At 43.7% G+C, this 27,368-nt stretch overlaps 1 protein-coding gene across 2 annotated transcripts in view; it reads left to right on the top strand.

Moving 5' to 3' along the window:
- rad54b (RAD54 homolog B) overlaps positions 1 to 27,368 on the top strand; it is a 122,403-nt gene that overhangs the window by 77,913 nt on the left and 17,122 nt on the right. For both annotated transcript variants that reach the window (XM_055633579.1, XM_055633578.1), the window contains exons 5-11: positions 1,041 to 1,203; positions 7,725 to 7,950; positions 9,833 to 10,040; positions 12,336 to 12,475; positions 18,838 to 19,128; positions 21,951 to 22,135; positions 24,732 to 24,993. In XM_055633579.1, the coding sequence (XP_055489554.1) occupies positions 1,041 to 1,203; positions 7,725 to 7,950; positions 9,833 to 10,040; positions 12,336 to 12,475; positions 18,838 to 19,128; positions 21,951 to 22,135; positions 24,732 to 24,993 (1,475 nt within the window). The remainder of the gene's footprint in view (positions 1 to 1,040; positions 1,204 to 7,724; positions 7,951 to 9,832; positions 10,041 to 12,335; positions 12,476 to 18,837; positions 19,129 to 21,950; positions 22,136 to 24,731; positions 24,994 to 27,368) is intronic.

A 27,368-nucleotide genomic window follows, 5' to 3' on the forward strand; every position in this document is an offset into this window, starting at 1 on the left:
CAAACTTCATCTTTGGGTTAATTGACCGGGTGCCAAGGGTGCCTCAACAATGATGTTTTCACGTAGAACTATAGCTGACCAGTAGTTAGAGAAGGGTCTCGCACCGAAACATCGCCTATTCCTTCGCTCCATATATGCTGCCTTACCCGCTGAGTTTCTCCAGCATTTTATAGTAGTTAGAGAATGGGAGTTTTAGAAGTATTGATGGGGAACTTTGGATCTTTTGAACCTGTGATAGACGTTTTAAAAGAGATAATCAATTAGATATGCTCTGCAACTTTAAAACGCACTGGTTTCTCTTTTTATTTTTCCAGTTCTGATGAAGGGTCCTAAGCCTGAAACATTCACTTTGTGTAGGAAGGAACTGCAGATGCTGGTTTACACTGAAGATCGACACAAAATGCTGGAGTAACTCAGCGGGACAGACAGCATCTCTGGAGAGAAGGAATGAGTGACGTTTCGGGTCGAGTCTGTAGAAGTGTCTCGAACCGAAACGTTACCCATTCCTTCTCTCCAGAGATGCTGCCTGTCCTGCTGAGTTACTCCAGCATTTTGTGTTTATCTTCGACATTAACTTTGTTTCTCTCTTTACAGACGCTGCCCAACCTACTGAATATTTCTCGCTTTAATGTTTTTATTTTACATTTATACACCCCTTTAGTTCATCAAATTAAAGATTTTGAATCGGCAAAAGAATATTCCAAAAAATATTATTCACCGCATCGAAATGTGATATTAATACGGAGGAAAAAAGTCGGTTCTTGGGTCTTCTTCTTATCGAGTCCATGCACAAGATTAGAAGTTGTCCATCCAGAGCTGAACACACTTCTCGGCATCTGCATACAATGGTGTCTGTCTTGTGCTTCTTGTGTGTGGTGGTGGAAGAATTGGTGGAAAGAGGGCTGTGACGAGAACGCTCTTTCCTTGACCCTAGCTCTTCGGTGTAAAACACTTAAATGCTTTGATCATTCACACGAGTAACATTATTTAATTCTGCAAAAGTTGTTAGTTAAATGTATAGTTCTCAATTTTACCAACAGATGCTTTAGTAATGCCACGACCAAATCTGAGCCACCAGTGGATGTTTAATAAAACCAATCTGCCACTGGTAGATGTGGTGGTGGACCCTTATCTCACCATTCACTTTCGACCGCACCAGAGGGATGGTGTGATTTTCCTTTACGAGTGTATAATGGGAATGAGGTAAGCCACCTTGCTTTCTCATGCTGCATATTGTTACTGTCATGTTACAGTTAAATCAGACGTTGGTGAAGCCACGTTTGGAGTATTGGACATGGAACGTGGTTAGGATATGGACCAAATGCAGCAGGTGGGACTAGTGTAGCTGGGACATGTTGGCCGGTGTGGACAGGTTGGGCCGAAGGGCCTGTTTCCACTCTGTCACATTATGACTCTATTGTGTTCAGTTTTGGTCACGATGAAATTGGAAAGATGTTGTCTAGCTTGAAATGGTTGAGAGAAGATTTACCAAGATGTTGCCAGGACTCAATGGACCGAGCTATATGGGAGAGGTTGGACAGGCTGTGGCCTTTATTCCTTGGGGTGATCTTACAGAGGTGTACAAAATCATGAGAGGAGTAGATCCTAGTCTTTTCAGTCAGAATTAGACTTTTCAGTCTGAAGAAGTCCAAAACTGCCTATTCCTTTTCTCCAGAGATGCTGCCTGACCCGCTGAGTTACTCCAGCATTTTGTGTCTATCTTCGGTATAAACCAGCTGAAGTAATTTGTTCTACAAATTCTTTGGTATTGCACACAATGTTGATGTGCGCTGCACTACGGAATTGAAGTAAAAACCTAATTGCATGGATGTCAGTTTTGTTAAAAGACCGTAGTGTTGTTGCACCATATCAACTCAAAGGCATCCAGCCACATGCAGTTATGTCAGATACATTCCGGCAGCATTTCTCCCAAGTTCATTTATACACACACACATGTCTACAAATAGGACAAGCAGATTTTTGACGAAGTATGTGGGGCTTGCTTTAATCCATTTCAGTGCTTGGATCAACCTTTGAATGATTCATAGAGCACAGAAATGGGTCCTTCAGGCCACCAAGACCCGCTGATCTTTTTGACCATCCACTCAAATCCCATTTGCCTGCATCAGGACATATTCTCCTGTGCCTTGCCTATTGAAGTGTCCGTCTAACTACCTCTTAAATGTAGGAGTTGTATCTGATTCCATAACCTCCTTTGTCAGTGCGTTCCAGATACCAATCACTCACTGTACACAAACAAATGTTTACTTCTCAGGTCACCTCTAAAACTTCTTCCTCTTACCTTAAACCTACGTCCTCTTGTTTTTGATAAAGAAAATGATGGAAACATAGAAAATAGGTGCAGGAGTAGGCCATTCTGCCCTTCGAGCCAGCACCGCCATTCAATATGATCATGGCTGATTGTCCAGAATCAGTACCTCGTTCCTGCCTTCTACCCATATCCCTTGATTCAGTTAGCTCCTAAGAGCTATACCTAACTCTTTCTTGAATTCATCCAGTGAATTGGCCTCCACTGTCTTCTGTGGCAGAGAATTCCACGGATTCACATCTCTCTCTGAGTGAAAACGTTTTTTCCTCATCTCAGTCTTAAACAGTCTACCCCTTTTTTCTGAAACTGTAAACCCTGGTTCTGGACTTCCTCAACATTGGGATTTCTTTTCCCTGCATCTAGCCTGTCAAATCTCTTAATAATTTTATATGTTTTTGCAAGATCACCTAGCGTCCTAAATTCCAATGAATATAAGCCCAGTCGATCCATTCTTTCATCTTGAATCTTGGTCAAGTTTCTTAGTATCCCTTTGCATCCATCCTTAAAAGCTTCCCAGCCCCGTCCCCAAGTTACTGCAGTCGCCCCTGAGTCCTCCACCACTAGTTCTGGCCAAGTTTGTTCCAACTCCCTCCCAGCTGCCAATCCCAGTCTTCACTGTGGGACACCCCAACCAGTCAACTCTATCATTTTTGGCATTCACTATGTACTTGAAACTCAAACTCAGGTACCATTGAACATTAAAAAGAAGACACAAGGTACTGTAGTAACGGGTCAGGCAGCATCCCTGGCAATCATGGTTAGGTTACATCTTCGGGTTGGGACCCTTCTTCAAGGGGTCAGGCAGCCTCTCTGAAGAACATGGATAGGTGACATTTCAAGTCAAAAACATTTTTCAGATTGATTCAGCTGATATCTAGCAGCAGGAAGGTTCCTGACCCGGAGCCTAAACTATCCATATTCTCCAGAGAGTCTGCCTGAGCTGCTGAATTACTCCAGGACTTAGGCTTTTTTTTCATAAATCAGCATCTGCAGTTCCTCGTGTCAACATAAATTGGCTGAAGCATCCATGCTGCAAAATTATTGTTTTGTGCTTACTTTAAAGGTAATGCTGAGAAGTAAATTCATGGTAAAATTTGGCCATTTTCATTTTAAAACAATTCATGTGTTAACCGATATTTTATAAAGAATTAACAGCAGTAGTAGGCATCCTTGTAGATTCTTAAAACTGTTGTTGCTTTGAACAAACGTTCTGAACCTATAACATATCAAATATACAATATGATGCAAGGTACATTCCTTTGCATGGAGCACAAAAGCTATGTCAAAGAATTTATAGCCCAGAATCTAGAATGTATTTAGTGCACGTTCTTGATTTTAAATAATAGAACCATAGAAAAATAGAACATAACCATATAACAATTACAGCACGGAAACAGGCCATCTCGGCCCTACAAGTCCGTGCCGAACAAAAAATGTTTTCCCCTTAGTCCCACCTGCCTGCACTCATACCATAACCCTCCATTCCCTTCTCATCCATATGCCTATCCAATTTATTTTTAAATGATACCAATGAACCTGCCTCCACCACTTCCACTGGAAGCTCATTCCACACCGCTACCACTCTCTGAGTAAAGAAGTTCCCCCTCATATTACCCCTAAACTTCTGTCCCTTAATTCTGAAGTCATGTCCTCTTGTTTGAATCTTCCCTATTCTCAAAGGGAAAAGCTTGTCCACATCAACTCTGTCTATCCCTCTCATCATTTTAAAGACCTCTACCAGGTCCCCCCTTAACCTTCTGCGCTCCAGAGAATAAAGACCTAACTTATTCAACCTATCTCTGTAACTTAGTTGTTGAAACCCAGGCAACATTCTAGTAAATCTCCTCTGTACTCTCTCTATTTTGTTGACATCCTTCCTATAATTGGGCGACCAAAATTGTACACCATACTCCAGATTTGGTCTCACCAATGCCTTGTACAATTTTAACATTACATCCCAGCTTCTATACTCAATGCTCTGATTTATAAAGGCTAGCATACCAAAAGCTTTCTTTACCACCCTATCTATATGAGATTCCACCTACAAGGAACTATGCACGGTTATACCCAGATCCCTCTGTTCAACTGTATTCTTCAATTCCCTGCCATTTACCATGTACATCCTATTTTGATTTGTCCTGCCAAGGTGTAGCACCTCACATTTATCAGAATTAAACTCCATCTGCCATCTTTCAGCCCATTTTTCCAAATGGCCTAAATCACTCTGTAGACTTTGGAAATCCTCTTCATTATCCACAACACCCCCTATCTTGGTATCATCTGCATACTTACTAATCCAATTTACCACACCTTCATCCAGATCATTGATGTACATGACAAACAACAAAGGACCCAACACAGATCCCTGAGGCACCCCACTAGTCACCTGCCTCCAACCCGATAAACAGCCATCCACCATTACCCTCTGGCTTCTCCCATTCAGCCACTGTTGAATCCATCTTGCTATTCCTGCATTTATACCCAACAGTTGAACCTTCTTAACCAACCTTCCATGAGGAACCTCGTCAAAGGCCTTACTAAAGTCCATATAGACAACATCCACTGCTTTACCCTCGTCAATTTCCCTAGTAACCTCTTCAAACAATTCAAGAAGATTAGTCAAACATGACCTTCCAGGCACAAATCCATGTTGACTGTTCCTAATCAGACCCTGTTTATCTAGATGCTTATATATATTATCTCTAAGTATCTTTTCCATTAATTTGCCCACCACTGAAGTCAAACTAACAGGTCTATAATTGCTAGGTTTACTCTTAGAACCCTTTTTAAACAATGGAACAACATGCGCAGTACGCCAATCCTCGGGGACTATTCCCGTTGCTAATGACATTTGAAATATTTCTGTCATAGCCCCGGCTATTTCTACACTAACTTCCCTCAATGTCCTAGGGAATATCTTGTCAGGACCTGGAGACTTATCCACTTTTATATTTTTCAAAAGTGTCAGTACTTCTTTTACTTTGAACCTCATAGTATCCATAGCTACTCTACTAGTTTCCCTTACCTCACATAATTAATATCCTTCTCCTTGGTGAATACCGAAGAAAAAAAAATTGTTCAATATCTCCCCCATCTCTTTTGGCTCTGCAGATAGCTGTCCACTCTGTCTCTCCAATGGACCAATTTTATCCCTCGTTATCCTTTTGCTATTAATATAGCTGTAAAAACCCTTTGGATTTACTTTCACCTTACTTGCCAAAGCAACCTCATATCTTCTTTTAGCTTTTCTAATTTCTTTCTTAAGATTCTTTTTACATTCCTTATACTCCTCAAGCACCTCATTTACTTCATGCTGCCTATAATTATTGTAGATCTCCCTCTTTTTCCGAACAAGATGTCCAATTTCTCTTGAAAACCAGGGCTCTTTCCAATTTTTACTGTTTCCTTTCAACCGAACAGGAACATAAAGATTCTGTACTCTTAAAATTTCCCCTTTAAATGTCCTCCATTTCTCTTCTACATCTTTCCCATAAAACAAAATGTCCCAGTTCACTCCTTTTAAATCATCTCGCATCGCATCAAAGTTAGCCTTTCTCCAATCAAAAATCTCAACCCTAGGTCCAGTTCTGACCCTCTCCATAATTATATTGAAACTAATGGTATTGTGATCACTGGACCCGAAGTGCTCCCCAACGCATACCTCCGCCACCTGTCCCGTCTCATTTCCTAACAGGAGGTCCAGCACTGCCCCTCCTCTAGTAGGTACCTCTATGTATTGCTGCAAAAAAACTATCCTGCACACATTTTACAAACTCCAACCCATCCAGCCCATTTACAGAATGTGTTTCCCAGTCTATGTGTGGAAAGTTGAAATCTCCCACAATCACTACCTTGTGCTTACTACTAATATCTGCTATCTCCTTACATATTTGCTCTTCCAATTCTCGTTCCCCGTTTGGCGGTCTATAATACACCCCTATAAGAGTTGCTACACCTTTCCCACTTCTCAATTCCACCCAAATAGCCTCCCTAGATGAGCCCTCCAATCTATCCTGCCAAAGCACTGCTGTAATATCTTCCCTGACTAGCAATGCAACACCTCCACCTCTTGCCCCTCCAATTCTATCACACCTGAAGCAGCGAAATCCTGGAATATTTAGTTTCCAATCACAGCCCTCCTGCAACCACGTTTCACTGATCGCCACAACATCATACTTCCAGGTGTCTATCCAGACTCTAAGCTCATCCACCTTTCTTACAATGCTCCTAGCATTAAAATATGCACATTTAAGAAAACCCCCGTCTCTTATTCTCTGTTTATTTCCTTTTTTTTCTTTCTCCTCTTGTGTCCGAGTGCTTCCCATTTCTGCTTCCTGCCTCCCATTCTGTCTATTAGCTTTCGCTATTTGAGTCCCTCGCCCCAACCATTCTAGTTTAAAGTCTCCCCAGCTGCCTTTGCAAATTTCCCCGCTAGGATATTGGTCCCCCTCGGGTTCAAGTGCAACCCATCCTTTCTGTACAGGTCCCACCTTCCCCAAAAGAAGTCCCAATGATCCAGGAACTTGAATTCCTGCCCTCTGCACCAGTCTTTCAGCCACGCATTTAACCTCCTACTGGCCTACTGCTGCATTATAAGTGCAGGAGTAGGCCATTCGGCCCTTCGAGCCTGCACCACCATTCAATATGATCATGGCTGATCATCCAACTCCGTATCCTGTACCTGTCTTCTCTCCATACCCCCTGATCCCTTTAGCCACAAGGGCCACATCTAACTCCCTCTTAAATATAGCCAATGAACTGGCCTCAACTACCTTCTGTGGCAGAGAATTCCAGAGATTCACCACACTCTGTGTGAAAAAATGTTGTCCTCATCTCGGTCCTAAAATACTTCCCTCTTATCCTTAAACTGTGACCCCTTGTTCTGGACTTCCCCAACATCGGGAACAATCTTCCTGCATCTAGCCTGTCCAACCCCTTCCAGCATCTTGCCTGTCCAACCCCTATAAAATACAATATATGTATTTGATACTTTTTATGCTAATTTGTGAAGTTTAGTTTCGATTAGAGATACAGCACGGTAACAGGCCCACCGAGTCCACACCGACCAGCGATCCCCGCACACTACCACTATCCTACACGCACTAGGGACAATTTACAATCTTTACCAAAGCCAATCAACCTACAAACCTGTACGTCTTTGGACCCGGGGTAAACCCGCGCAGGTCACGGGGAGGATGTACAAACTCCGTACAGACAGCGCCCGTAGTCAGGATCGAACTCGGGTCTCTGGTGCTGCGAGGCAGCAACTCTACCGCTGCAATGCCGTGCCGCCCCAATTTAGTTGAAGTTAAACAATTTTCCCTTAAAACTCAATAGTTTTATTGATAGTTTAATTCTATTCCGAATTGTTAAATATATATCCAATTATTTCCAGAGCATCTGGCAGATTTGGTGCTATTCTGGCGGATGAAATGGGTCTGGGGAAGACCCTACAGTGTATAGCACTGATTTGGACTCTCATGCGACAAGGACCTTACGGGAACAAACCTGCCATCAAGAAGACCCTTGTAGTCACACCAGGGAGCCTGGTAAAAAACTGGGTGAGAGAGTTCCAGAAGTGGCTTGGTCTGGAGAGGTTAAAGGTGTTTGCAGTCGATCAGGTAATTTAACGTCATTATTTATGTTTCTTCTTATCCCCTTTGATATTTTCGGAGAGTACCTACCGTGGAAAACTGCATATTATGGACCATATTGACTTCCCCAAGGTACTAACTAACCACCAACATGGCTTTAGACAGGGTCGATCATGTGAAACCCAACTGGCGGGACTCATCGATGGTCTAGCCAGGTCACTCGATAACAAGGGTCAGACTGACCTGATTATATTAGACTTCAGTAAGGCTTTTGATGAGGTTCCCCGCTGGTGGCTCCTGTACAAGCTCAATCATGATGGAAACTTCTTGAAATGGATTGAGATCTTTTTGACAAGGAGACACCAGCGAGTTCTCTTGGAGGGAGAGATGTCTTATTGAAACTTCTGTGACATCAGGTGTACCACAGGGGACTGTGATGGGTCCATTGCTCATCCTACTGTGTATCAATGACATTCCAAATGCAGTTTGGTCCACAGTTCGACTCTTCGCAGATGATGCCATAATTTATAGAGAGATTAAAAGGCCAGAAGACAGCTTGTCCTTGCAGAAGGATCTGGATGCTCTCTGTGTGGGGAAAAACCTGGCAGATGTCATTCAATGCAACCAAATGTCGTACCATGCATGTCTCACACAAGATCAAACCACTTTTATCAGAATACAACATGGGTAGCCATACATTGCTTGCTGTCGACCATCACCCGAATCTAGGAGTCGAATTAAGCAAAGATTTAAGTTGGGTGACGCATATTAGTCAAGTGTCTAACAATGCAAATAGAACTCTTGGCCTTCTCAAAATAAATTTTCACGCATGTGGTACATCCATCATAGGGAATGCCTACAAGTCCTTGGACAGGCCCAAATTGGAGTATTGTATGGAGTATGGGATCCTTTCAACAACAACTACAAGATCACCCTGGAGAAAGTGCAACGCCGAGCAGCCCGCTTTGTATGTAATGACTACAAGCACAAATCAAGCGTGAATAATATGCTGACTTATCTCGGATGCGATACCCTAGAGCTCCGCAGAATCAGGCTAAGGCTTATTGCAATTTACAAAGGGATTCCACAAAATCACGCCATCATCCCAGAGCTCCAACTGCCATGAAACAAGACAAAATAACGGTCCCTACATCATCAACTCACTAAATTTAAATAAATATTCCCTTTATCCAAGGAAGATAAGGAAATGGAATATGTTACCACCCAACACACGTGCTGCTCCCGATGTTAAGTCATTTAAAAAGGGGATTGAGCAACTAGATCTCCTCAACTTGGTCAAAGAGGCCCACTTCAAAATTTAATCGCTACTCTACTCACTCCGACCTGCGCGAGATAACCACAGATGAGGTGCTTGCGCAGTAATCAACCAGAACCAGAACCGGAAAATGAAAATCAGTTGCACGCAGTTGGTGGAGGGTTGCTGGGCCCGCCGCCATTTTCAGATCGTCATTTTGACTGGCGTCACAACGGGGACCCAACGGGTCCACGGGTCATCCAGTAGCTTTTAACGTTATGATTTTAAATGTCACAATTACTGGATTTATAAACACTTCGGAACAGCAGCCTTCTTTTTTTTTCACCTCTATGGTTTTTTTTTTCTCCTTCTGCTCTATCTTTAAACTCATTTGGGCATCTTTTGACGAAAGGTCACCTACCCTTTCCCTCCACAGATGCTGCCTGAGTTCTCTGAATTTTTTTTTGATATGTGGCTGGAGAGGCGAAACAAATTTAAGAAGCTGAATATGATCCAAAAGTGAGAAAAATAGTGATTTCCAAATTTAAAAAATAAAACGCATGAAGTCTTAGCCCTGCTCCGGGTAAAAATCATGGCTGTGTCTCTCAGCTTACTGTGTGTATCACTAACGTTTATGAGTTTCTTTGCTTGTAGGATCACAAAATAGAAGAGTTCATCACTTCGCCGCTTTACCCTGTTCTCATCATTAGCTATGAGATGTTGCTGCGCTGCCGGGATCCAATTCAGAACTTGCAATTTAATCTATTAATATGTGATGAAGGGCACCGTTTAAAAAATAGCTCCATCAAGACATCCACCGCAATTCTCAGCCTGTCTTGTGAGAAAAGAGTGATTCTCACTGGTAAGTTATCCCCAAGCTGTCGATCCATACAGGAAGATATCCTATCAATATAATATGAGAGCCATAGTCAGGGTAGTCGGAACCTTTTTCCCAGGGTGGAAAAAATCAAATATAGTGGCGCAGCGGTAGAGCTGCTGCCTTACAGCATTTTCAGCGCCAGAGTCGCGTGTTCGAACCCAACTACGGGCGCCGTCTGTACGGAGTTTGTACGTTCTCCTCATGACCGTGTGGGTTTTCTCTGAGATTAGTTTAGTTTAGTTTAGAGATACAGCATGGAAACAAACAGGCCCTTCGGCCCACCTGGGCCGCGCCGACCAGCGATCCCCGCACATTAACACTATCCTACACCCACTAGGGACAATTTTTACATTTATTCCAAGCCAGTTAACCTACAAACCTGTACGTCCTTGGAGTGTGAGAGGAAACCGGAGATCTCGGAGAAAACCCACGCAGGTCACAGGGAGAACGTACAAACTCCGGACAGACAGCACCCGTAGTCGGGATTGAACCCGGGTCTCCTATTGTCATGGGGAGAACGTACAAACTGCGGACAGACAGCACCCGTAGTCGGGATTGAACCCGTGCCGCCTATCTTCGGTTTCCTCCCACACTCCACAGACGTACAGGTTTGTAGGTTAATTGGCTTGGTATGAATGTAAATTGTCCCTAGTGTGTGTAGGATAGTGTGAGTGTGCGGGGATAGCTGGTCAGTGTGGACTCGGTGGGCCAAAGGGCCTGTTTCCGCACTGTATCTTTAAACTAAAAATAAATACTAGAGGGTATAGCTTTCAGGTGCGGGGGTCAAAGTTTAAAGGTGATGTGCAAGTTATGTTACACAGAGGGTGGTGAGTGCCTGGAACATGCTGCTAGGAGTGGAGGCAGATACAATAGTGGCACTGAAGAGACTTTTTGGATAGACACATGGATTGGCAGGGAATGAGCAGTGTGGATTATGTGGTTGAAGCGCTGGTCTTGGCACCATGATCGGCACAGACAACGTGGGCCCAAGGTTCTTGCTCTGTACTGTTCTCTGTTCCATGTTCTATAAATCAAAAACCTACCAATCTCTGGTTAAAAATGCCCAATGACTTGGCCACCACAGCTGTCTGTGGCGATGAATTCCACAGGTTCACCACCTCCAGAAATTCCTCCTCATATCCATTCTAAAGGTATGTCCTTTCATTCTGAGGAGGTGCCGTCTGGTCCACTACTGAAAACATCTTCTCCTCATCCACTCTATCCAGGCCTTTCATTATTCAGTATGTTTCAATGACATTTTCCCCCTCAACCTTCTAAGCTCCAGCGAGTACAAGCCCAGAGTCGTCAAACGCTCCTGACACGCGAACCCAATCTTCCCTAGGATCATTCTTGTAACCCTCCTCTGGACCCTCTCTACTTCATTCAGCATGTCCTTCCTCAGATATGGGGACCAAAATTACACACAATATTCTGAATGTGCCCTGACCAACACCTTATAAAGCCTTGATATTATGTCCTTGCTTCTGTATTCTAGTCCTCTTGACATGAATGCTAACATTATAGGCCTGTCTGGTTTGTTACATCAAAATATAATACATCCTAAGGAACATCTTGACCAGCTTTGCTATATCTGTTGCTTCAGAACTAATGAGTCTGAGTTAGCACAATTACCAAAATTAGATTGTTCTTATCATGGTAGACAAAAGTGCTGGAGAAACTCAGCGGGTGCAGCAACATCTATGGAGCGAAGGAAATAGGCAACGTTTCGGGCCAAAGCCCTTCTTATCATTGTGATTAGCGTTGCGCATAGTCTCAAACTTGTTTTAGTTTTAGAGATACAGCGTAGAAACAGACTCTTTGGCCCACCCACCGAGTCAATAGAGAATAGGTGCAGGCGTAGGCCATTCGGCCCTTCGAGCCAGCACCGCCGTTCAATGTGATCTTGGCTGACCAGGAGTCGACGCCGACCAACCATCACCCATACACTAGTTCTATCCAACGCTCTAGGGACAATTTACAGAAGCCAATTAACCTACAAACCTGCACGTTTTTTGGAATATGGGAGGAAACCAGAGCACCCGGAGAAAACCCATTCGGGTCACACGGATAACGTACAAACTTCACACAGACAGCAGCCGTAGTCAGGATCGAACTCAGGTCTCTGGAGTTGTAAGGCAGCATCTCTACCGCTGCGCCACCGTGCCGCCCTTGTGTTATGTGATGTGGATTATTAATGTGGTACTTACCAAAATTAATTGCTTTGTATGTATGTTGACTTGAATTATAATATCCTGTTTAACTGTTGGTTGCGTGCAGGTACACCAATACAAAATGACCTTCAAGAGTTCTACTCTCTGGTAGAATTTGTGAATCCAGGTGTTCTTGGATCCTCATCCACCTACAAAAAGATCTATGAGGAACCCATCATCCGATCACAGCAGCCCTCTGCAGCTAAAGTAAGAAGTAATGTTCGTTTTTAAGGCTAAACGTGATGCTTGTGTAAGGTACACAGAAACATAGAAAATAGGTGCAGGAGTAGGCCATTCGGCCCTTCGAGCCAGGACCACCACTCGATATGATCATCTAAAATCAATACCCCGTTCCTGCTTTCTCCCCCAAACCCCTTGATTCCATTAGCCCTGAGAGCTATATCTGACACTCTCTTGAATACATCCAGTGAATTGACCTCCACTGCCTTCTGTGGCAGAGAATTCCACAGATTCATAACTCTCTGGGTAAAAAGATTTTCCTCATAAAAAAGTTTTTCCTCATCTCAGTACTAAATGGCCTACCCTTATTTGTTAAACTATTCTGGACTCCCCCAACATCGAGAACATTTTTCCTGCATCTAGCCTGTCCAATCCTTAAATAAATTTATATGTTTCTACAAGATCTCCTCTCATCCTTCTAAATTTCAGTGAATACAAGCCTAGTAGATTCCTTCTTTCATCATATTTAAGAAGGAACTGCAATGCTGGAAAAATCGAAGATAAACTAAAATGCTGGAGAAACTCAGTGGGTGAGGCAGCATCTATGAAGCGAAGGAATAGGCGAAGAAAGAATAGGTGAACAGGGAAGAAGGGTCTCGACCTGAAACGTCACCTATTCCTTCGCTCTATAGATGCTGCCTCACCCACTGAGTTTCTCCATTCTTTCATCATATGTCAGATCCGCCATCCCGGGATTAACCTGGTGAACCTACGCTGCACTCCCTCAATAGCAAGAATGTCCTTCCTCAAATTAGGAGACTAAAAATGCACACAATACTCCAGGTGTGGTCTCACCAGGACCCTGTGCAACTGCAGTAGGACCTACTTGCTCCTATACTCAACCCCTCTCGTAATGAAGGCCTACATGCCATTTGCTTTCTTCACTGCCTGCTGTAGGTACAATTCATGACTCTTGCCCTTCTGCTGAGGATGTGTTGTCTTCTGCTGAGGACAACCCTATTCTCCTGGTTTGAGATGCAACTTTAGGCACTGCTTGCATTTCAGCTTTCTCACCAAGGGCACTGAGGCCTATCGAGGTTGTAGGAGCAGAATTAGGCCATTCAGTCCATCAAGTCTACTCCACCATTTATCATGGCTGCTATGTTTCCCTCTCAGCCCCATTCTCCTGCCTTCTCCTCAAACCCCCTGACACCCACACTAATCAAGAATCTATCAATCTCCACCTTAAAAATATCAATTGAGTGGCTTCCATAACTTTCTGCACTATCAGATTTATCTCATCTTAAGTGCTATTAGAATAAGACTTTAGACTTTACTTTGGACTTTAGAGAATCAGCGTGGAAACAGGCCCTTCGGCCCATCGTCCAGGCTGACCTGCGATCACTCTGTACATTAGCACTATCCTACACACATTAGGGACAATTTACAATTTTTCAGAAGCCAATTAACCTACAAACCTGTACGTCTTTGGAATATGGGAGGTAAACTGGAGCACCCAGAGAAAACCTATGCGGTCATGGGAAGAACATACAAACTCTGTACTGACGTCACCCGTGGTCAGGATTGAACCTGGGTCTCTGTCATCATAAGGCAGCAACTCTACCGCTGCGCCATCGTGTCGTCCTAAATAAGGGAAAATACAATCTGGAGTTGCAGAACTTTATGATTTAGTGCCACGTCAGAAGATTAATTTATTTAATGAGAAGGAACATAAGGGCCAATTGTCTTCGAAATATCTCTTTGCCTCTACCGCCTCACCACCCCTCAGTCAACAGATAACAACAGGTTACAAATCAGGCAGCGTATATCAGGGCAGTGTCTTGAGAGCAGTTAGTGCTACAGTCAAAGAGGTCCTGAAGCTACTATCGTGCATGAAGGTAGACAAATCTTCAGCGCTTGATCAGATATATCCATTGACATGCTGGGAAACTAGAAAGGAAATTGCGGGAGCCCTGGTTGAACTTTACGAGTCGTGTTTAAATACAGGAGAGGTGCCGGAAGACTGGAGGATGGCACATGTTGTGACTCTGTTCAAGAAGGGCTGCAGGGAAAATGCTGGGAACTATAGGTCAGTGAGCTTAACATCTGTAGTTGGAAAGTTACTAGAGAGTATTCTGAGGGATAGAATATACATGCATTTAGATAGACAAGGGCTGATTAGGGATAATCAACATGGTTTTGTCCGTGGGAGGTGGTGTCTCACAAATCTGATTGAGTTTTATGAAGACATGACCGAGAAGGTTGATGAGGGCAGAGCTGTAGATGTTGTATTTATGGACTTCAGCAAAGCATTCGACAAGGTTCCAGATTGTAGGCTGCTCTGCAAGGTTAGGTCACATGGGAACCAAGGAGAGATAGCTGAATGGATAGAATATTGGCTTCATGGAAGGAAGCAGAGGGTGATGGTGAAAGGTTGTTTCTCCCACCAGAGGCGTGTGACTAGTGGTGTGCCTCAGGTTTGGTGTGTTTGGTGCTGGGCCCAAAACCTTTTGTCATCTACATCAATGATTTGGATGAGGGATTGAGGAATGCAGGTGCATGGTTCCTTGTAGATGGTGTCGCAGGTAGATAGAGTGGTCAAAAAGGTTTTTAGCACATTGGCCTTCATCATTCAGAGTATTGAGTATGGAAGTTGGGAGATCATGTTGCAGTTGTATAAGACGTTGGTGAGGCCACATTTCGAGTATTATATTCAGTTCTGGGCACCATGTTATAGGAAAGATAAGATACAGGAAAGTGTAGGTTCACCAGGTTAATTCCCGGGAAGGCGGCACTGACATATGATGACCGAATGAGTCGATTGGGCTTGTATTCACTAGAATTCAGAAGGATGAGAGGAGATCTTATAGAAACATATAACATTCTTGAAGGATTGGACAGGCTAGTTGCAGGAAAGATTTTCCCGATGTTGGGGGAGTCCAGAACCAGGGGTCACAGTTTAAGAATAAGGGGTAGGCCATTTAGGACTGAGACGAGGAAAAACTTTTTCACCCAGAGAGTTGTGAATCTGTGCATTTCTCTGCCACAGAAGGCAGTGCAGACCAATTCACTGGATGTTTTCAAGAGAAAGTTAGTTTTAGCTCTTAGGGCTAACGGAATCAAGGGATATGGGGGAAAAAGCAGGAACTTTCATATGAAGAAAGACTGGATAGACTCGGCTTGTACACGCTAGAATTTAGAAGATTGAGGGATGATCTTATAGAAACTTTAAAAATTCTTAAGGGGTTGGACAGGTTAGATGCAGGAAGATTGTTCCCGATGTTGGGGAAGTCCAGAACAAGGGGTCACAGTTTAAGGATAAGAGGGAAGTCTTTTAGGACCGAGATGAGAAAATCTTTTTTTACATAGAGAGTGGTGAATCTGTGGAATTCTCTGCCACAGAAGGTAGTTGAGGCCAGTTCATGTGCTATATTTAAGAGGGAGTTAGATGTGGCCCTTGTGGCTTAAGGGGTCAGGGGGTATGGAGAGAAGGCAGGGATGGGATACTGAGTTGGATGATCAGCCATGATCATATTGAATGGCGGTGCTGGCTTGAAGGGCCGAATGGCCTACTCCTGTACCTCTTTTTATATGTTTCTGAGATGTTGTCAAGCTGGGAAGGATAGAGAGAAGATTTACGAGGATGTTGCCATGACTAGATGGTCTGAGCTGGATAGTGCCAGGACTTGAGATTGAGTAGGCTAGAATTCTATTCCTTGGAGCTCAGGAAGATGAGGGGCGATCTTATAAAGGTGTATAAAATCATGAGAGGAATAGATCGGGTAGATGTCCAGAGTAGGTGAATCGAGGACCAGAAGACATAGATGGTGAAGGGGAAAAGATTTAATAGGAATCTGAGGGGTAACTCTTTCACACAAAGGGTGGTGGGTGTATGGAACAAGCTTCCAGAGGAGGTAGTTGAGGCAGGGACAATTCCAACGTTTAAGAAACAGTTAGACACGTACATGGATGTCTGAAGGTGTCTAAGGAACTTCCCAAGTCCACAATCAGTTCCTTGGTTTTGCTGGTGTTGACGGCCAGGTTATTGTGCTGGCACCATATGGACAGTTGCTCGATCTCTCTTCTAATCTCTGACTCATCCCCATCAGTGATACGTCCCACAACAGTGGTGGTGTCGTCAGCGAACTTGACGATGGGGTTCGCACTGTGACTGGCTACGCAGTCATGAGTATAGAGTGAGTACAGCAGGGGGCTGAGCACGCAGCCTTGAGGTGCTCCCGTGCTGATTGTTATCGAGGCTGACATATTTCCACCAATACGAACAGACTGTGGTCTGTGAATGAGGAAGTCAAGGATCCAATTGCAGAGGGATGCGCAGAGACCCAGTTCTGCGAGTTTGGTAACCAGCTTGGAGGGGATGATTGTGTTAAATGCCGAGCTGTAATCGATGAATAACAGCCTGACATATGAGTTTTTGGTGTCCAAGTGGTCCAGAGCGGAGTGGAGGGCCAGCAAGATCGCATCCACTCTTGTGGTGGTAAGCGAACTCCAGTGGGTCCAGGTTTTTATCGAGGTAGGAGTTGGTTTGCTCCATGATCAACCTCTCAAAGCACTTCATCACCACAGGCGTTCGTGCCACTGGTCGATAGTCATTGAGGCACGTCACCTTACTCTTCTTGGGCACTGGTATAATTGATGCCCTTTTAAAGCATGTGGGGACCTCAGACCTCAGAAGCAGAGGTTGAAAATGTCCGTAAAAACTCCAGCCAGTTGGTCCGCACAGGTTTTTAGAACACGGCCGGGTATACCATCAGGGCCAGGTGCATTTTGGGGGTTCACCCCTCTGAAGGATTTCCTGACGTCGGCCTCTGTGACTGAGACTGAAATACCATCACAGCGAATGGGGGCTCGGAAAGGCACATCAGTATTCTCCCTATCAAAGTGTGCGTAAAACACATTGAGCTCATCAGGGAGTGATGTTTCGCCGACATTCGAGCTGCCTCCTGGTTTCGCCTTGTAGGAAGTGATTGCATTCAGGCCCCGCCACAGCTGCTGAACATCTGTCTCATCCTCCAGTTTGCAGCAGAAGTCCCTTTTGGCCTTTTTGATGGCCTTACCAAGGTTGTATCTGGACTTCGTGTAGGCCACTGTATCATCGGATGTGAATGCCCTGTGTCTGGTCTTCAGAAGAGTGCAGATCTCAAAGTTCATCCAAGGTTTCTGATTGGGAAACACTCGGAAGGTTTTTGTAGGGATGCAGTCCTCCACACATTTCTTTACGAAGTCTGTAACGACTGTGGCATATTCATTCAAGTCCGTTGCCAAGTCCTTGAACATTGCCCAGTCTACAGACACCAAACAGTCCTGGAGTTGTTCTTCTGCCCGCCCCCGACCAGCTCTGTACTGTCCTCACTTCTGGGGGTGCGCTCTTCAATTGCTGCCTGCAGGCAGGAAGAAGTATGGCCGGATTTACAGAAGTGAGGGCGAGGGATAGAACGATAGGCATTCTTGATGGTGGTGTAGCAGTGGTCGAGGGTGTTAGGTCCTCTGGTGCAGCAGGAGACATGTTGGTGGAAGTTAGGGAGTGATTTCTTTAGGTTTGCCTTATTGAAGTCCCCAGCAATGGTGGTAAATGCCTCGGGGTAAGACGTCTGGTGTTTGTTGACCACTGAGTGCAGCTCCTCCAGTGCCAGACGGACGTCTGCCTGGGGTGGGATGTAGACCGCGGTCAGGATAATGGAGGTGAATTCCTTTGGGAGGTAGAAGGGGCGGCACTTCACAGCCAGATGTTCCAGGTGCGAAGAGCAGGAGTCGGGATCGAACACCCATAGTTGGGATCGTGCCCGGGTCTCTGGCGCTGCAAGGCAGCAACTCTACCGCTGCGCCACCGTATCGCCAATATCTGTGTATTTTCCTCTTCTGTTTAAAATGTTAATCGTTCTTTGCCACTGCACCACACTTTTGTAAGTTTATAAAGCATTATCCCAGGGATCCTCTGCTCATTGTCCATGATGCTTGTGCTCTCTCCCCCCTTCCCTGCAGACCACCCACATGCACCACCAGCTGGTTGCTTTTAGAGTGGAGGATCAACAGTAAGAGACAGTGAGAGTAAGAACCAGATGCAAAAAATATTGCATGATGAACCAAGTCATAAAATAAGCAAATCCGACTCTGCTCATTTGGGTTCTAAGGCCTCCAAATATTTAACACCTTCAAAATAAAGTATAGTTTCAACTGAAAGAATTTAAAAATACGAGTTTTACCGATACAATTAGTCGGATTTCTGGTCCAAAAATGCCCATGGGTTGGCCCCAAGCTGAACAATAAACAATGCAGTCTTGTTTAAAAACCCATTAATTCAGGAATTCCTTCGTCTGCAGCTCAACATTCCAGATTTTGCTCTTTTGCTATTTCTTTTTTGTCTTCAGGATGAAAAGCAGCTGGGTGAAGAAAGGGCAACGGAGCTCTGCCGATTAACTGGCCTCTTCATACTTCGGCGCACACAAGACATCATTAACAATTACCTCCCTCCAAAGACTGAATGGATTATCTTCTGTCGGCCAGCCGCACTGCAGCTTGAACTCTACCACAAGCTACTGTCGTCTCGTGCAGTGAAATCTTTCCTACAGGGAAAGCTGGACAGCAGTCTCCACTTAATATGCATAGGCTTACTGAAAAAACTCTGCAACCACCCTACGCTTCTCTTTAATACAATAAAGGTATTTGTTTGAAGTGCATATGGACATTAATACCCTAAGAGCCGGTATGGCATGTTGCTTGTAAGAATATTATGTTGTAATTCATCAAGCTGCGACTAAAGAATTTATTAGGCCAAGAATAGTTTTCGTTTAGACAGACACAAAATGCAGGGGCAACTCAGCTGGACAGGCAGCATCTCTGGAGAGAAGGAATGGGTGACGTTTTGGGTTGAGACCCTTCTTCAGACCTTCTTTGTCACCCATTCCTTCTCTCCAGAGATGCTGCCTGTCCCGCTGAGTTACTCCAGCATTTTGTGTCTATCTTCGGTTTAAACCAGCATCTGCAGTTCCTTCCCACACATAGTTTTAGTTTAGTTTAGAGATACAGCACGGAAACAGGTCCTTCCGCCCACCGAGTCCATGCCGACCAGCGATTACCCCGTACACCAGCACTATCCTACACACACTGGGAACAATTTTTGATACAATTACCAATTAACATACACACTCTTTGGAGAAAACTGGAGCACCCGTGTGGTCACAGGGAGAACGTGCAAACTCAGTACAGACAGCACCCGTAGTCAGGATCGAATCCGGGTCTCTCGCTCTGTGAGGCAGCAACTCTACCGCTGCGCCACCGTGCTGCACCTTGGAGCTCTAAGCAGAAGTTAAAAGTGATTTAGCTCATTTTTGTTCTTTGCGTATCAAAATCATACTTCAAATGTGAACTGTTCAAATTATTATTGTGGTTGTGCTTGATGAACACAATGAGATGCAAGCTCTTCAGATTCCTTCAGACGTCTAAGCACAATTTCATAACCACGAAAAAAAACTAAAATGTAAATAGTAATTTAATATTTCATAATGTAAATAAGAGTGTGGAATTCTCTGCCTCAGAGGGCGGTGGAGGGAGGTTCTCTGGATGCTTTCAAGAGAGAGCTAGATAGGGCTCTTAAAGATAACGGAGTCAGGGGATATGGGGAGGCAGGAAAGGGTACTGATTGGAGATGATCAGCCATGATCACATTGGCTGGCTCGAAGGGCCAAATGGCCTCCTGCACCTATTGTCTATTGTCTCCTTAAAACAGCAAGATCTGGTCTGAAGAAAGATCTCGACCCGAAACATCACCCATTCCTTCTCTCCAATGATGCTGCCTGTCCCGCTGAGTTACTCCAGCTGTTTGTGTCTACAGCAAGAAATATACTCTGATTTAAACATACTGTTTATATTTCATTTACTCATTAGGGGGCAATTTGATAACTTTCCTTGATAACATTCCTTGTACATGTTCTCATAGAAACCTGGTAATTTAAGTAGCAACATTTGCTTGTGCACCACTCATGCCTACAGAAGTTATTTTAAAGTATATCCTTGTTAAGGTATTTGAATATTTAATACATTGAGGTCCTCAGAATTTTTTTCCCCATGTTCTGCAGTTACTTTTGAAGATCTCTTGGAACGTTGATAGATGACTTCAGAATTAAGGGACAGAAGTATTTTTTCAGAGGAAGGATAGTACCAAATAGAGAGAGAGGATTTACTAGAATGTTTGCCTGGGTTTCCACAACTGAATAGGGTTAATGCAGTTAGGTTAAGGGGGGACTTGATAGAGGTCTTTAAATGATGAGAGGGATAGACAGAATGAGATATCATAATCTCTGTGATATCTATCCCACTAACCAAAGGTGCTCAGGGGCACCAGGGTGCCTCATGGACTAAACACATACTCCACATTAGTGACCTCAGAATTGTGAGGTGCTTTAAGCTTTGTGTGAGTCTTTCGGAGATAAACCAGGAATATAAATCTTTTGCAAATTTATCAAAAAGATCCTTGAGTTTTATGTGTAGGAAGAAATTGCTACTTTCTGCAAGTATAAAGTACTATACTAGTGGTATAGAAGCATGCTGATTATACACCAAGGATAGCCACTAAATGCTGAACTCAGCAGGACAGAAGGAAAGGAGGGATGGGTGGCAATTCGGGTCGAGACGCTTCTTCGAAACGCCACCCATTCCTTTGCTCCAGAGATGCTGCCTGTCCCGCTGAGTTACTCCAGCATGAGTTACTTCTTGATTATTACAGGTGTCAGAGGTTATGGGGAGAGGCAGGAGAATGGGGTTAGGAGGGAGAGATGGATCAACCATGATTGAATGGCATAGACTTGGTGTGCCGAATGGCCCAATGCTGCTCCAATCACTTATGATCTTATTTTGTGGCTTTCCGTTAGTTTAATGACTACAGGTGCTTGTCTGTATGGCGTTTGCACGTCCTCCCCGTGACCTGCGTAGGTTTTCTCTGCTTTCCTCTCACACTCCAAAGGCGTACAGGTTCTAGGTTAATCGAAGGTGGACAAAAGTGCTGGAGAAACTCAGCAGGTGCGGCAGCATCTATGGAGCGAAGGAAGTAGGCAACGTTTCGGGCCAAAACCCTTCTTCAGACTGTAGGTTAATTGGCTTGGTGTAATTGTAAACTGTCCCTAGTGTTTGTAGGATAGTGTTAGTGTGTGGGATGACCGCTGGTCGGCGCGGACTCAGTCGCCCGAATGGCCTGTTTTCGCGCTGTATCTCTAAACTAAACTAAAGAGTGAGACCTGCTATTTAAGAGCCAATATTTCTGAAAGGAAAATTCTTCCATGCATGATAAATGAATGAAATGTTGCGACTCTTCTGTACTGCCTCGGTGAGGTCTGCTGTCTGAATTTACTGGGTTGTATGCACAACACAGCATTTTACTGGATCTAAGTACATATGACAAAGTAGCATTGAATCGTTGAAAACTATTCAGGTTTGTGGCACATCAGTTAACATGACATAAATGACTTGTGTTTCTTTACTCCCTTAGCAACATGAGAAAGACTCCGTAAAACCTGATATTGACCAACAGTTGGAAACCAGCCCGTACAGAGATCTGACCAGCATCTTTCCGATGAGCTACCAACCAGATGCATTAATTGCAAATAATTCAGGGAAACTAAATGTACTGAAAGATCTTTTAGCCGGTATTCATGCAATGAGTTCAGCGGAGAGGTAAGGGAAAAGCTGGATTTAAATTAATAATGATTTACAAAATATTTGTGCATATACATAATTTTTTTTCAATTGCCTATGAATACATCTGCCACACATTGATTCGCAAAGATAAGGTCACATGTTTATTGACTCCTCCTGTTTGGACGGTGCAGCGTAGGTTCACCAGGTTAATTCCCAGGATGGCGGGATAAACAAATAATGAAAGAACGGGTCGACTGGGCTTGTATTCACTGGTATTTAGAAGGATGAGAGGGCATCTTATAGAAATATATAAAATTCTTAAAGGATTGGGCAGGCTAGATGCAGGAAAAATGTTGGGTGAATGCAGAACCAGGGGTCACAGTTTAAGAATAAGGGGTAGGCCATTTAGGACTGAGATGAGGAAAAATATTTTCACCCAGAGAGTTGTAAATCTGTGGAATTCTCTGCCACAGAAATCGGTGGAGCCCAATTCACTGGATGTTTTCGAGAGAGAGAGTTAGATTTAGCTCTTAGGGCTCGGGAATCAAGGGATTGTCCCTAGAGTCTTTCAAGTGTTTTTTTCTGAGTTATTTCTTGATACTCGCCTCCTTGACTACACTTTTAGACATCTGTTCAGATAGTGACTTTTATAGCTCTGAATCAAAAATGGTCTAAGTGCTATCCCACTTGTTAAGTAACATGCTATGTTCTGTTACACGAATTGTCCTATGTAAATATAGGTTGATTTGCAGGAAATTAGTTTAAATGCACAGAAGGAAATATTTTTTTACGGCTTTGAAAGACACTGGTCAAACTGCATGTGGAGTATTGTGAGCAGCTTTGGGCCCCATAACTGAGGAAGGATGTGCTGGCATTGGAGAGGTTTGCGAGAATGATCCCAGGAATGATTGGGTTAACATATGATGAGCATTTGATGGCACAAGGCCTGTACTTGCTGGAGTTTAGAAGGATGAGGGGGAGCTCTTTGAAACTTACCGAAAAGTGGAAGACCTGGACAGGGTGAATGTGGAGAGAATGTTTCTATTGGATGGTCCAGGACCAGAGGCCATAGCCTCAGAATAAAAGGACGTACCTTGAGAAAGAAGATGAGGAGGAATTTATTTAAGCAGGGGCGGTGAATCTGTGGAATTCATTGCCACAGACGGCTGTGGAGGCCAAGTCAATGGATATTTTTAAGGTGGAGATTGACAGTTTCTTGATTAGTACGAGTGTCGGGAGTTATGGGGCGAAGGCATGGAAAAGGCATTGAGAGGGAAAGTTAGATCAGTCATGATTGAATGGAGAAGTAGACTTAATGGGCCATATGGCCTAATTCTGCTCCTAGAACCTATAAACCTATGAAATTGATGGAGCACAGAGTTGATGCATCTTTGAAATTAAAATATTTGTATTGTTAAATTGAAGCTCTAAGTAAAACTGGCCACACGAGGGAGCTGTAGGCGTGCAAATACACATTCACCTTTAACTCCCTCCAGCCTTTTTTAATCTTCTCAAATGATCTTTCAAAGAAAGTTAATGGAAATATAATTTAAAAAATCCAATATTGAACTGCTCATTGTTTCTAGTTTAACATAGAACAGTATAGCGCAGGAACAGGCCCTTCGGCCCACAATGTCCGTGCCAAACTTGTTGCCAAGTTAAAGTAATCTGCTTTACAATTATGATCTTGATGGTGGAAGGCACAGGCTAAAATGAAATCATGTCAGCGACGATTTTGTTAACAAATTATCCTCTTGAAACATCATTAACTTAACTTTATTTACACTCACACTTTATAATTTTGTGTCTGAATTTCACAACAAGGATGTAGACAAATTAACCAGTAGGGGCTGCAAGATTAGTCAGCTAATTATAATAGATGTGGAATCCCAGATTGCCTGCTGGCTCCCACCATTGTTTGCCCGTAAAAAATGTTTACCCTCATGACTTCATGGCTTATGGTCAGAATGCTGTTTTCTCTCACAAAGTTGCACTTACATGTACCAAAGATAGAGTTATACAGCGTGGAAATAGGCCCTTCGGCCCAACTTGCCCACACTGACCAATCTACATTAGTCCCACCTGCCAGTGTTGGGTCCATATCCCTCTAAACCTGTCCTATCCATGTACATGTCTAAATGTTTGTTAAATGTTGCGATTGTACCTGCCTCAACTACCTCCTCCGGCAGCTTGTTTCATACACCCATCATCACCCCTTTGTGTGAAAAAGTTACCCCTCAGGTTCCTATCAAATCTTTCCCTCCTCACCTTAAGACTATTGTCCTCTGGTTCTTGCTTCCCCTACTGTGGGCAAGAGACCCTGTGCATTTACCCAGTCCATTCCTCTTACGATTTTGCCTCCATACGATCACCTCCTGCGCTCCAAGGAATAAAGTCCTAGGCTGCTCAACTTCTCCCTATAGCTCAGTCCTTCGGGTCCTGACAGCATCCTGGTAAATCGTCTCTGAACCCTTTCCAGTTGAACAACATCTGTCCTATAACGGGGTGAACGGGAAAGATTGTGGCCTCACCAGCGCCTTGCACAAGCTCGAGAAAACAGTACGATGTTTTGTAAGAACTACAATCACATTTTTATGGGGGCTTGTTTTAATTTTAATTTTTTCCGTTGCAGAGTTGTGTTGGTTTCAAATTACACTCAGACGTTGGACATCTTGCAAGAAATGTGCAACTTATTTGGATACAGCTATACTCGACTGGATGGGCATACTCCTGTCAGCCACCGACAGCAGATTGTGGAATCCTTTAACAGCAGGCACAACGAAAAATTTATCTTCTTGCTCAGCTCAAAGGCAGGAGGAGTTGGACTAAACCTGATTGGAGCATCTCGTTTAATTCTGTATGATATCGACTGGAATCCAGCAAATGATGTTCAGGTAACGTTTTTAACCTGATTTTTTAATGTTTGAAATGTGTCGGCAGTTCTGAGCCTGTCGCTTTTATTCTGTGCAGGGTACAAGGAGCTGGGTGAAATGGCCAAGCTGTTGTGCAAAGCTCCACGTAACCTGGGCCAAATTGTTCATTCGTCACTTCTCGCTCCTGTACGTGTGGCAGATCTGAGAAATGCTTTAGATCAATGCCATTGAAAGGTGTGTAGGAAGGAACTGCAGATGCTGGTTTACACCGAAGATAGATACAAAATATAAGCAAGTTTATATGTAAAGTAGACGACTTACCTTGTGTTTTGTCCCCTACGTGAGATCCGTTCCATCGTCGTTAGAATAGCTTTTTTATTTTACTCCAGCGATTAAATTGTCCCGCAATTTCTTTAAAAATCTTCCGAGAATGGAAGTCGGAACGATTTTTCAGCATCAGGTAGTAGCCCAAGAAAATATATCTCGGACAGGCAGGAGAAAACGGCATTTTAATCCCCCCCCCCCCTCAAAGGCGCCAAAGTTGCGCACATGGCCAGTGGCAGAACTTGCAGCGCCGGAGACCCGGGTTCAATCCTGACTACGGGTGCTGTCTGTGCGGACTTTGTACGTTCTCCCCACACCTGCGTGGGTTTTCTCTGAGATCTTCGGTTTCCTCCCACACTCCAAAGACGTACAGGTTTGTAGGTTAATTAGCTTGGTGTCTGTGTAAATTGTGCCTAGTATGTGTAGGATAGTGTTAATGAACGGGGATCGCTGGTCGGTGTGGACTCGGTGGGCTTTCCTATCCATGTACTAGGTATGTTACAATACCAACTTCAGCGGCGCTGCAGTTCTGCCACTGGCCATGTGCGCGACTTTGGCGCTTTTGAGGGGGGGGGGGGGATTAAAATGCCGTTTTCTCCTGCCTGTCCAAGATATATATGTACATTAGACAGGTACATGGATAGTAAAATAAAAAAGCTACTTCTAACGACAACGGGATGGATCTCACGTAGGGGACAAAACATAATGTAAGTCGTTTATTTTAAATATAAACTTGCTTCTTGCTTCTTAGGATTACTTTAATCCAAATTTCATTGGCGAAAATGTGATTATGGCCCCATACGAACCGGCAGTGTTTTTCCTGCCAATATGGGGTTCAAATTCACCGCAAACCGCAACGTTCCAATCGATCGCGTTCCACAAAAACCCACTCGCAAGATGATTTAAATGGCCATTAATTTACGGGAATTAAATATTAAATTATTTCCATTTGGCCTATAAATTCATGACAATGAGATTTACAAATCATGTTATATTGTGAATTCTTGTGTGAATGTTATTTGGACACTTGGGCTATTTAAAAATGTTAATCTTTTCTTAAGGAATGGATAGATGTTTAGATCTAGTAATTGAATTTGTAATTGGCTACAATTAGGTAACTAACTAATTATATGCTTTAATTTTAGGTCATCCAAGTAAGATTGTTTCATATTTGTTTCAGAATGCTTCAATCTATAATAACTGAAAATTTTATTCAGTTCTCTTAATTTTTAAGAAAGTTATGGGCTTTTGACTGTCCTCGATCACAGCTTTTGTGTTAAGTCAATGAAAAAGCAATAGGGAACAAGATGCTAATTTCCGAGTATGAAAATGGCCATAACGTTTTTAATACTGAAGATATGAAAGTGAATTAGGTGTCAAATTAAACTTCTTTTTATGCTTTATCTGATGGGATAAATTGCAGACTTGATTTTTTTTAAATCTCAAAATTTTGTAACATTGCTACATGTACCTATATAACGTTATTTTTAAAAGTGGGGGGGGGGGGGGGGGGCACGGCACGGTGGTGCAGCGGTAGAATTGCTGCTTTACAGCTCCATAGACCCAAGTTCAGTCTTGACAAGCGGTGCCGTCTGTATGGAGTTTGTGCACGTGACCAGGTGGGTTTTCTCCGGGTGCTCTGGTTTCCTCCGCACACTCCAAAGACATACAGGTTTGTAGGTTAAATGACTTCGGTAAAGGTAGTAAATTGACCCCAGTGTGTTGGATAGTTCTGGTGTACGGGGATCGCTGGTTGGCGCCGACTCAGTGCGCTGAAGGAACTTGTTTCTGCGCTGTATCTGTAAACTAAACTGTAGCCACCTCTACCATGTACAGCAGCAGCTCATTGCATTTATGCACCACCCTCTGAAAAGGCGGCTGCTCAAGTCTCTTTCAAATCCTTCCCCTCTCACCTTAGTGTGTAAGAAGGAACTGCAGATGCTGGTTTAAACCGAAGATGGACACAAAAAGCTGGAGTAACTCAGCGGGACCTGGAGAGATAAGCAGCATCTCTGGAGAGAAGGAATCAGTGACATTTGAAGGGTCTCGACCGGAAACATCACCCATTCCTT

Source organism: Leucoraja erinacea, chromosome 4 (genome assembly GCF_028641065.1).
Source record: "Leucoraja erinacea ecotype New England chromosome 4, Leri_hhj_1, whole genome shotgun sequence".
NCBI classification, from domain to species: Eukaryota; Metazoa; Chordata; class Chondrichthyes; order Rajiformes; family Rajidae; genus Leucoraja; species Leucoraja erinaceus.